Here is a 12120-nt window from a genome sequence, read left to right as displayed (position 1 = left end):
TTTTTTTTAAATTCTGATTATAATTTTATTATTATTATTATTATTATTATTATTATTATTATTATTATTATTATTATTATTATTATTATTATTATTATTATTATTATTATTATTATTATTATTATCAGGTATAGGGAACCGTGGCATTAGGTGTAGGAAACCTTGGCATTAGGTATTATAGATAGTGCCACGGCAATAATGTTGCCGTTGCAGTAGTTATTGATCTAATGCAACGGATCATTGATGCCGTGGCATTAGGTGTCATATGTCGTTGCATTAGACCTATTGCAACGCCAGCAGATGCCACGGTATATGGCCGTTGCATTAGGCCTAATTCCACGGATATTGATGCCTAATGCCACGGATTTAGGGATTGCAATAGGTCAAAAATGTAGTAGTGAAAGTAAATTTTAATCAAATATGTACAGCTTGATTAAATTTAACGAAAGAAATAAGACCTTTAACTTACGTCGGTAGTTTTCTCTAAGGATGTGTTTGGTATATACGAAGTAGCTTATTTGAGCAAAATTAACTTATTAATCAATATTAATTTATTGACTATTACTAATTTTAAGTGTTTGATGGAAAATTGATTTAAAGAATATATTCCACTAAGCTCTATTACAAAAAGCTCATAAATCCTATCTCAATTACCTATCCCTACAATTACCTTAGTGGTCATTTCACGTACTCAAACAACTTTAAGCAAGCAACTATTTACCAAACACTTTTATACAATATAATTCGTTAATAAAATAAGTTAGTCAAATCAGTTAATTATACAATAAAGTTAATACAATTCGCTTCGACTTCAGCTTTCAGTTTCAGCTATATATTCACCAAACACGGTTTATTATTAGTTGGATTAGGGTCAATGAATATTCTTTTCCACCGAGTATAACATACGTAACCTATAAGATGCCTAATTTTGAAATGCATGTAACTTAATTAAATTAGTTGAAACTAGACTTTTAGACATTTTATCTACTAGACTAGATTCCTTCATAACGATAGCTTAATTAGGTATCAATTATCTTATTCGTTTGAGTTTGACAAAGAGCATACGTCCGTGACCAGAAGTTTGCTTAATTATAACTAACTTAAGAATGCAAGTTGTTAATTAGTTTATTTTCTAATTATAACATCATTATATATGCTTTCAAATCTTTAATGACTACTTTGCAATTCAAAAGGCAACAGTAGTCAAAATTCTTATGTAACTAATGACATATTTTAAACCAAAGCTAACAGATAAAAGAAATACAAATTCATGCATACCCTCGAGGGTATATATTTATTAATGTTTTTTTTTTTTTTTTTTTTTGGTGCATACGAGGGGCAAAGCCCCGGAAAAAAAAAACAAAAAAACAGAAATTAAGGGGGAACAAAACGTGACAAAGCCACACTTACGACATCATCATGTAAAATTCTCCCTAAAAAAAAACAAAAAAACAGAAATTTAGGACCATTTCTGCTTGCTCGGATCGTCCGCCATTCATTTTTTATGATTGAGTCTTCGATGACTTGGTTAAGTCTCTCCATACAAAGAACAAAAATGTATGGAGACAAGGGATCCCCTTGGCGAACACCTCTTCCCGGATTGAAAGATTGCGTGGGTTCCCCGTTCCATAAGACTTTCATTGACGAGGTAGTGATGCATTCCATTATTACTTCAATTATCACCGAAGGGAATTTGATTTCGAGTAGGGTATCATGAATAAACTCCCAACGCAGCCTGTCATACGCCTTCTCGAAATCTATTTTTATTGCAATTAAACCAGTAGCACCTTGTTTATTCTTCATTGTGTGCAAAACCTCTTGGACAATCACTATATTGTCCGTAATTTGTCTTCCGGGGACAAAGCTTGTTTGGGTACAGGAAGTAAGGTGAGGCATCATTGGTTTAATTCGGTTGACAATAGCCTTTGTAATGATTTTGTAAATAACATTGCATAGACTAATCGGCCGGAATTGAGAAGGAAGCTCCGGGGCATCCACCTTAGGAATAAGGACAATAAAGGTGTCGTTAATATTATCAGGAAGGCCTTTGCCTGCTAAGACTTTGAGTGCAACTTCATAAACATTATTTGCAACAAGATCCCAGAAAAGTACTTGAAAACCATCGGGTCCGGGGGCCTTGAGTGCCCCCATCTCTTCAATGACTTTGTCTATTTCACACCGAGTAAAAGGACGAGATAGAGCATTCCAGTCCCTAGTAGTAAACTCCGGGAAAATATCAGTTGGAAGAATACCATGTTCAAGTTCACCCTCGGCCTTAAACAAATGTTGGAAATAATTCACAATTGTATTTTGAATTTTATCCTTATCATGAATCTAGTCATCATCAGGTTTTTCCTTGATTGCATTGATCTTATTTCTCCATCTCCGAGTGATAGTACTTAGGTGGAAAAAGGTAGTATTTTTATCCCCTTCTCGCAGCCAGTCGACCCTTGATTTTTGGTACCATAACAGTTCCTCCTGCTCAAGAACCTCATCTAATTCTTTTCTCAGCTTTGCTTCCAGTTTGATCATATCTCTTGATTTCTGTTCAGAGAGGGATTTCTGTACCCCTGCTATTCGAGCAAGGAGGATGTGTTTCTTTCTGAATATGTTGTGGAAGACTGACTGATTCCAGTCTTGGAGCTCTGCTGCTATTTTTTGTAAATGGGGGATCAAAGGCGCATCCTTATCCCACTTCTCTTCGATAAATTCTCGAAATTTTTCGTGTGTCATCCAAGCAGCCTGGAATCTAAATGGTTTGTTTATATTCGAGATAGGAGCAAAACCATTAGGGGATATCAAAATCGGGCAGTGATCAGACCTTACAGCAGGAAGGTTCTTTGAGGCAGCATTTGCAAATTTAAGGCTCCATTCACCATTACACAAAGCCCTATCAAGCCTTGCACTTGTTCTAGTTGAAATAGAATTCCCCCTAGCCCACGTATGGGAAGGGCCGTTGAACTCCACTTCTAACAACTCCATATCTTGAACCCATTCATTGAAAAGAGCTATTCTACGTGTAGTCTCATGGCAGCTCGAGCTTCTCTCCCAAGCAAAACGGGTCTCATTAAAATCCCCTGCTAATAGCCAGGGTTTACTATGTTGATTAGCAAAATTTTGTAATTCTTGCCATAATTCATTACGTTTGGTTGGGTCCGGACTAGCATAAACCGCAGTGAAGTACCATGGGGTCTCACCCACTCTTTTAATATCCATTGTAATATATTATCTATGTTTAACTATAGGCTCAACTGATACTAGTTCTGATTTCCAGTATACCCATATTCCACCACTAAAACCATGAGCATCCACTCTCGTATGCCCTGTATAACCAAGAATTGAGGCTATTTTTTCCGCTTGTTGTCCCCCCATATGAGTTTCAACCAAAGCGAAAACATTAGGCTTATTAACCTTTACTACTTCTTTCAAAGCATAGATAAAATTCTTTACTACCCGCCCCTTGTACGTTCCATACCATACAAGTTATGGGAGAGCTATTAGGAGCTAGATTAGGAATGTTATCTTCTATAGACATAGGAATATTATTTAGGGAACTTACATAAGCACCTCGAATAAGGTTTAGAACCCTGTTAACTTCAACTGGCACCTTCAAGGTCCATACTTGTTCCATCGGTTCCGGGCTTGGTTCCTCCCAAGACTCGATGTTCACCTCCATCACATGTATCAGGGGGTTTGCTATGCCCAAATAGGGCATCTCCATTGGTTGTCAAACACATAGTGTCTTCTCCGGGGGAATTGATAATTTGATCACATTCGGAATTGGGGGAAGCATTAGTGGTGGACTTTGGTGCTGCATCATTAACAACTTCTTGTGGTTCTTCTTGGGTTGCTTCTTCAGGGATTTGTTTTTTGTAGGACGCGATACTAAGCTGTTGGTTTTCTTTGCCGAGGCTAATAGGCTTATGGGTTACTTGTTTATTCACCTTCAAGTTGGTAACAGGAGTCAAAGGGGAATAAGGAAGTTCTTTTGACTTGCTAGCATTCTGGGAATCTTTTTTGTTTTTATTTTTGTTAACCGAAGGATTTTTTTGTTGATTAAAATATCTTTTCCATAAGTAAAAGATAAATTATTTTGTATATTCTCTAGTGGATTTTGAGAATTATCCCCTAGATTGGTAGTTGCCATATACTTATCTTGCTGAGTTGGAGATCTTTTTTCAGAGAATTCATCATCCGGATTCTTAATCTCATTATTGTTAACAACTTCCTTATTATTTGCTCTTTCTATATCTTCTTGAGAGACCTCCACATTGAGCGCTGTAAACCGAGATCCTCCACTAATCTTGCCATTATTCTCGGTTGCAGTATCTTTGCGTTGACCTTGCTCCATTGAAATTCCATTGATACCCTTGCTAGTGTTTTGCCCTGCTTTATCCGGTTTGGAAATTTTTCTCCGGCCAGGCTTCTTGACTAACATCCAATCACCATACTCATCTTTTTCCTCCGGCCTAATCACTGGAGGGGGGGCAGGCACTTCACAGGCAGTATTGTCAAGCTGCTTGTTCCCCTCATCCACCACCATGTTGTCAATCGAAGTGGTAGGTGCACATTGGTCTGCATCATGACCCATTCTTCCACACTTGTAGCAAACCATCTTTATTCCTTCGTATTGAATTCTCCATATCTTTCCTTTTAGCCAGAACTTTGCTAGTAAAGGTTTGGCAAGGTCGATTTCTACACTCAACCGAGTGAATTGACCTCTCTCAGCAGAAGCTGTGGATTTATCCACTCGGACTACCTTCCCAATCTTAGAACCAATTTTTTTCAAAAATTCCTTGTCAAAATACTCAACACTCAGATTCGGTATTCTAACCCAAACAGTCAAAACACTGATAGATGCCTCCTCAGGGATGAAATTTGGCGTCCATTTCCTAATTGTGAGATATTTGTCATCAATTAGCCAAGGACCCTGGGTCAAGACATAATTGTAATCATCTGCATTGGAAAACCTTGCAATGAAATATTTAGAACCAATGTCAGTGAGGTTCATATCTCCTTTTAATTGCCATTTTCTCTTGAGTTTTTTCATCAAACCCATGTATCCAAGGCTTCCATCGAACATTCTTATTATAAGAGTGTTCCGCCAAGGCCTTCGCATTGCTTTCTTCTCCTCTTTTGTTAGCAGAATTACAGGGCATCGCTCAGAGTCCACTATACCTTCTGGTGCTTCATCATCATCCGAGACTTCTTCCTCATCATCCAACTCAATACAAACCTCATTAGCACAAACCTCATTAGCACTCTGGTTGGCTATTTGAGTGTCTCTTAATAAGTCCCGAAAGGACCTCGGAGTTGCAGCAGCGCCTTTAAGATTAGCTTGAAAATTCTGAAAGTTCTGACCCCCAGACACAGGGGAGTCATCAGATCCATTTCCTCCATTGACACATTCCATGGAGTTATCCCTATTAGCAGAGCCCTGACCAAAAATGTATTGTGTGATTTTTCTTTTTGGTTTTTTATTAGATCTGATCAATTGATCAACCATTTGAAGGGGGTTTGGAGGAGCTTGGTTCGCAGACATTGGAGATATGGGGTAATTAATTATGATGGGTAATTAAGTGCTTAGGATCAGCAGCGCCTTTAGGATTATATATTTATTAATGTGTGTGTAATTATGTACAATTCAAGGGTCAAGACCAAATTCTATGCTATATTTAATTAGAAGAGTTAATCAAATTCAAAGTGTTATTAACGTTGCAAGTTAGATTACTAGATGAGTATATAAAGAACCAATGATTTCACAATTGTAACGAACTCAAAATTACCATATACTTTGTAATAATGAAGCAAACACATATGAGCATGAGTCTACCTGTTAATGCGTCGATGTTTAAAATATCATCAAATAGAAGATTTTGACAGTGGTTGATACATAGATAAGCCGTAAATAATAAATACCTACATTAATTATCCAATTGGTTGCGTATGCCGTATGATAGGATACTATCTCATTTAATGTTATATATAGCCCTTATGACTACATATAAGCATTAAATTTACACTTGAATATCATAAAAAAGTTAAGAAATCATCAAAATATAATAACTAATAACACTGATTTACGCGTGTTTTTGTCATGAATTTCTAATTTTATACAATTTCCAAGAGTATATTTAATGCTTATATAACATTACCCTAATTTTAAATATTATGTATATGATGCGCAAATCTCTCTACTCCGTATTATTAGACTAAGGGTCTGTTTTCATAGTCTGAGCTCAGCTGAACTGAACCGAACTGAATATTTTATAAGAGAAGAAAATTAGGAGTTGAACTGAACTGATATGAAAATAAACGTATGAGAACAGACCCTTAAATCTGTTATTATTATAAGCCAAGGCGGCTCGGGTTGATTCTGCCGTTGAGTACTGCATTTTATTATTATTGTCAAAACTGCATGGCTTAAGCCACATCTAATGAAGTATAAGATATAACACATTGACCCTTGCCGTGGACTACTGTATATATTAATTTTCTTTAATTAAAATCATATTGTATGATTGATGATTTCATTAGGATCCACTGTTGGAATTTGAATAAACAAGAAGAATTAATAATAATCAAGTGCATTATATTAAACTCAAAATAATCATCATTGCTGAGCTGAAATCTCTGATATATAGTGTAAGTGAAATCACTCAATAGACTTGTTCCAAATTGATGAAATATTGTACTATATAAAGACAATGATATCATAAACAAAAGTTGAACTTGTGACTTTTCTACTTCATATAAGATTCGTATAATTAATAAAACTGTATCACCGTTTTATTATATTTCATTTTAACTTGCTTCATTTGACTGAATGATTAACTTCTACATAAATTCTTAAAAGAGACAATGCAATTAAAATAAACCGATCACCACACCTAGTACTCATATATATAAGTTCGTGAAAATTAAATCAAGAGATCCAAATTCCATAGAATTGAAACTTAGTTACCAAAAGAACAGTACTAGGTTGTTAAGCTTGATCAGTACAATAGTAGAGTACATAGCATTTAAGAGTTCTAGCTAATTTTATTGTGGTCCTTTAATTTGATGCAAAGTTTTTGGCCACACGATCGACAAATCTAATTGTGTTATTATTGTCCTTTTTTTTTTTTTTTGGGAAAGTGTTATTATTGTCCTTGATTCTGATTAATACGTACGAATACTTGGTATATCAATAATTCTATCCAACCTTTTATTTTGCAACAAATAGTAGCTTTTTAAACTTAGCTAAGCTTGTAATCTTGCACATATATATCTGTAGTTGGCAGGTTTTTATAAGTAGTCCTTTGAATCATATTGATATTTTGAATAACGAGGTAAAATATTGACTATGAGTAAGTACTTATTATCGACGTAAAAGGAAAAAAAATATATAAAATTGTATTAGATCGTCTTGATAAGTAATTTAAATTAGCTATCTTTTCATAAGTCTTGATATGGAGTAATAATACATAGTTAAATATTGATGCTCAAATATTTGTATGGTAGACTGATAAAACAATTAAGGAGCTAAAATAGTCATTTAATTTTGATTAAAGACCCTTGATAAGATTAGTGCTATATATCCAAGATTTATTTACAATAAATATATATATAAAAAAATTTAAAAAAGTTAAGGTTGTCCTAGCTGAATAAGGTTAAGTAAATTCAAATTAAATTAAACTAGAACATATTTAGCTAGATATGTTAAAAACAAATAATAAAACGCACCTTTAAATGTTTAAAACCTACTACTCGTAAAATGAATTAAGTGTTAACAAAACAAGAGGGACATTTACAATACTAATTATACTATTACAACTACTTTTACTACACGGGAGTACAAGAGCTTACTAACTTTTGATATAGCACTACAAACTAACAATAGGATACAGGACTAACGAACTTTTGACTCGTAATTTGTACGTACAAATCAATCGAGATTATTCTTAAATCCGAGTATGTAACATGTAACACTAGGAGCGCGCCCCACATAATTAAAATTAACCTCTCATAATTTTTGTCTAATAAACTCAATCATTTATAGTTTTATGTTACAACATTTAAATTCATGATCCTACAAAGTTTATGTTTTATTTACATGAAAACTATCGCAATTTTCAAATCTTCTCTCCCGCCATAATTCAATTCAAGCTTCCAGTATAAATTGAATCTTCATGTATTGATGTGGAGAATGAAGAATCACACTCAAATTCAAGGTCTTCAAAATCCCAAAACTCTTGATCATGATCTTGGGCTTCTTTCTCTGGCATTTCCCACCTTTCTTCATCTATCTCCCCTCCCATCAACATCTCAAGTACCTATTAATAATAATTGATAAGTAATAATATCAGCCAATGATGTGCTCGTGTAGTAAAAATAACCGACACATCATCTAGAAATCTAATAATTAAGATTAAGGGTATGTTTCATTGACTGAATTGAGCTAAATTGAACTGAAATGAATATTTTATAAGAGAAGAAAATTAGAATCTGAACTGAACTGAAAATAAACCCTAAGTTTTGCTAGATGTACTTGTACAATTATATTGTTCGTCTATGCTTGTTGAATTATATCTTCATTTTAGATAATGTCAAATAATCGTCAAATATTTACAAGCAATAGCATGTGTAGCTATTAAGAAGAGGCGAACTATTTAAGAAACATTTCCAATGCAAATTATGCAATAATAATTGGGGTCTACTATGTAGAAGAAAACAAACATGAATATATCATAATATCAAATCAAATAAATTATATAAAAATAGCCCCACAAAAAAGTAGTAATTAATTAAATAATAAGCTAGCTAGCAGAATTAGACAATCTAACAATAATAAAATAAAGTCACATATGATTAGACTAATCATAATCTAGTAACACTTGGGAGGTTGCACAAAATGTAAAACATTGCTCGTGTCAAATTTTTTTAGGTTAGGTAGAAGTAGAACATCAGTTGCCTAATTATTTTTTGCTTGAACAACTCTAAATTAAAATCATAGGCCACCAAACCATCTGGTAAGAATTTTTTTTTGCACTAATTAATAATTAGTCATTCACTAGTACACCAAAAATTCACTTATATTTTTTCAAACTCAATTCCTACAAGACAAAGTATCCCTTTAATTTGCATCTTCAATACTCGTACAATGTATATGACTGTCACTATATTATCTGCTTATTATTTGTATGAGCACCGATTTTTCAAGAAAAGTGATGAGTCGAAAACTCAAAACTCTAATAAGAGGTTATTTATATAACACCGATTTTAAAGAAAAGTGATGAGTCGAAAACTCAGAACTCTCATAAGAGGACAATATATGTAAACAAGGAATTATAAAAATCACTTATTTACTTATTTAGGACAGTGTAAACAAGCTAAGGGAGTATAACACATGACCAAATTAATTTTGTACTTTCTAAAATTTAAATGAACTAGCTAGCATAGTTTAGCATTAATTTTTAGACAACGCGTAAATGTATCATGAGATGGTATCGTACGAAGCTTTTTCGTTACGCAATTACCTCACTCATGGTAGGGCGCCAATTAGTTGATGAACGTATGCAAATAGAAGCGGCAAAAGCCATTCGTCTTAATTCAATTTCATTATAGGTATCTTCAAGTCTTGGGTCAACCAATTTCTCAATCTCCCCTCGTTTGAGGAAAGGTTTAGCCTGTCATAATCATACATTTGACATTAATTAGATAAACAACAAAGATTAAAGATTATATTATGTAATCACTATCTATATATTCCAAGAAGCTTAAACCCACAAGAAACCCTAAACATTAGTCAAACACAACGAAGTTATAATAAATGTGTAAAAATACAAACTTTTATATTTCTAGATGACATAAACATGTAACAGCATAATAATATATTAAGAATGGCAATATATATTTTTTTTCTTACCCAACTTCGTAAGCTTTGATGAGAGGCATCAACTGGTTTTTTCCCGGAAATTAGTTCTAGAAGGAAGACTCCAAATGCAAAAACATCTGTTTTTTCATCAACAATCCCATGGGAGAAATATTCAGGTGCCAAATATCTGCATAATTAAGCCCGAAATGAATCATTAGCATACTAATTGAGTCGATGACAAACCAAAGTTGATTAAAAGGGCCTAATACGACATGTATACCCCACTGAACTAGCACTTTTCATTAGCCAATTAGGCCAACTACACGGGGTCTGATACAAGAGTTTGTGTCAATGTAACGTGAATGGATAGGTAATAAAATACGTACCCGACCGTTCCTTCAATTGGGGCAATTGAGTGATGACTCCATTGGGTTGGAAGCCATTTGGCAAGGCCAAAATCAGAAATCTGTACTTAACCCCATGATGTAATGTTGTTAGTAAACATATCATCTTTTTTGTCAATGAAATATAGGGAACATAACAATAATTATACCAAGTACATAATTGTAAGGTGTACCTGTGGTTCAAAATCTTCACTTAACAAAATGTTTGTGGCCTTGATATCTCTATGAATAATTCTTCTTTGGCACCCTTTGTGCAAGTAATGTAACCCTTTGGCTGTTCCAATTGCTATCTTGTGCCTCACTTCCCACTCCATCGGTGGATTACTTTGATCTACATTATTCGGCCAAATTCGAGTTTAACATAATGTCAAAATACTAACACGAGAGTTTCTCAAAAAGATAACATTCTTAACTCGACTTTAACTTTTTTATTGACGAAATAATTAATGGCTAAGATTAAACCATCTATGACTTTTCTTTTCCCTAGATTCATTTTCATTTTCACAAAAAAGGTTTTAGATTCACTAACTATTTGCAAACGATAATGAAATATGTCGACTTGAACTAGTAATGTGACAACTAAATTCAGACAGGTGCCGTGACTTACCATGAAGAACAGAAGCAACAGAGCCTCTAGGAGAGAAGGGGAAAAGAAGATAAAGACCATTATCAATACAACACCCTAAAAGAGAAGAAACATTTGGATGAAAAACATGTCCAATTGTTCCAATCTCTGTTAAAAACTCTCTCTCTCTCTTCTCCTCATTGGTTGCTCTTGTTAGCTTCTTCACTGCTACCATTTCTCCATTTTTTAACTCTCCTTTGTATACCTCTGAATACCCTCCTTTTCCCACCAAATTATCTGTTCACCCACCAAAAAAAAAAAAATCAATAATATTCACAAATTACAACAACAAAAAAGAAAAACATAGACTATTAATCCCGAACATCCGGGTTTTTAAACTAACCTGAGGAGAAGCCATTGGTAGCAGCAAAGATTTCTTCAAAGGAGTAACATTTCCAAGTGGGTTTCTTAGGAAAAAGATGTGGTTCAATAAACTCAATCTCATTACTTTTATGCTTATTATTATTATTAATAACATTATTATTATTATCTTCTTCAATTCCAGAATCTTCTAAGCTGCTACTGCTGCTTGTACTACGCCTTCCAATAGAAAACAACCTCTTCAAACTTCCAGATCGAATGTACTTCATTTCTCTGTTTTTTCTTTCTCCCCTGTTTTTTAAAACAAAATCCCTCTGTTTTTTTTTAAATTATTTTTTTGGAATTTCTGAAAATGTAAGGATTTAAGGGAACAGCATTATATGAAGAACATCAGTACAATGAAATAAATAGCTGTTTTTTAATTTTTTGGGTGTGAAATTTTGGTTTAGAAGAGAGAGAGAGAAAGAAAGAAGAGGTGAATGGAGTAATTGAGATATGAAGAAATGTGAAGTTGGTAATGTTTAGTTGGTGTTTTTAAATGCAGGAGAGAAAGAAGGAGAATAAAAGGAGAAGTAGGAGGAACTATTCATGTCCAACAAAGGGGTTTGTGTGTGTCTCGTCTATAAAATTAATGCCGTTTTCATTTATCCATATAAAGTAGTAACATGTACCAGTGTAATAGCTAATAGGTACAGTATTGTACAACGTTACGAGTAGTGATAAATCAATCTTTAAGACGTCTTGTAGTAAGTGGAGTACGCTTATATTACTCCGCCATTTTCATGGTTGGATTTCTCTTAATTCCATAGTATTATTGTAGTAGTGTAATAATGAGCTTTGTTGATAGGGTAAATTAGATATAAGTAATTGAGGTGAATAATAACTCGCAAAAAGAGGCGGTTGTTGGGCTAATT

At 33.9% G+C, this 12120-nt stretch overlaps 1 protein-coding gene across 1 annotated transcript; it reads right to left on the bottom strand.

The window, feature by feature from the left end:
• Positions 1-7732: 7732 nt before the first annotated feature.
• Positions 7733-11919, bottom strand: LOC110690843 (probable receptor-like serine/threonine-protein kinase At5g57670). The gene is made up of 7 exons (XM_021867727.1): positions 11229-11919; positions 10868-11122; positions 10434-10591; positions 10243-10322; positions 9908-10043; positions 9519-9668; positions 7733-8315 (listed from the first exon to the last, which is right to left on the bottom strand). Exons 1-7 carry the CDS (start codon positions 11473-11475, stop codon positions 8139-8141), a joined length of 1203 nt encoding a protein of 400 aa, XP_021723419.1. The 5' UTR covers positions 11476-11919; the 3' UTR covers positions 7733-8138.
• Between the last annotated feature and the right edge of the window lie 201 nt (positions 11920-12120).

The sequence above is a fragment of the Chenopodium quinoa genome, unplaced genomic scaffold, assembly GCF_001683475.1.
Source record: "Chenopodium quinoa cultivar QQ74 unplaced genomic scaffold, ASM168347v1, whole genome shotgun sequence".
Taxonomy (NCBI): domain Eukaryota; kingdom Viridiplantae; phylum Streptophyta; class Magnoliopsida; order Caryophyllales; family Amaranthaceae; genus Chenopodium; species Chenopodium quinoa.
This window is presented reverse-complemented; position numbering and strand designations above follow the sequence as displayed.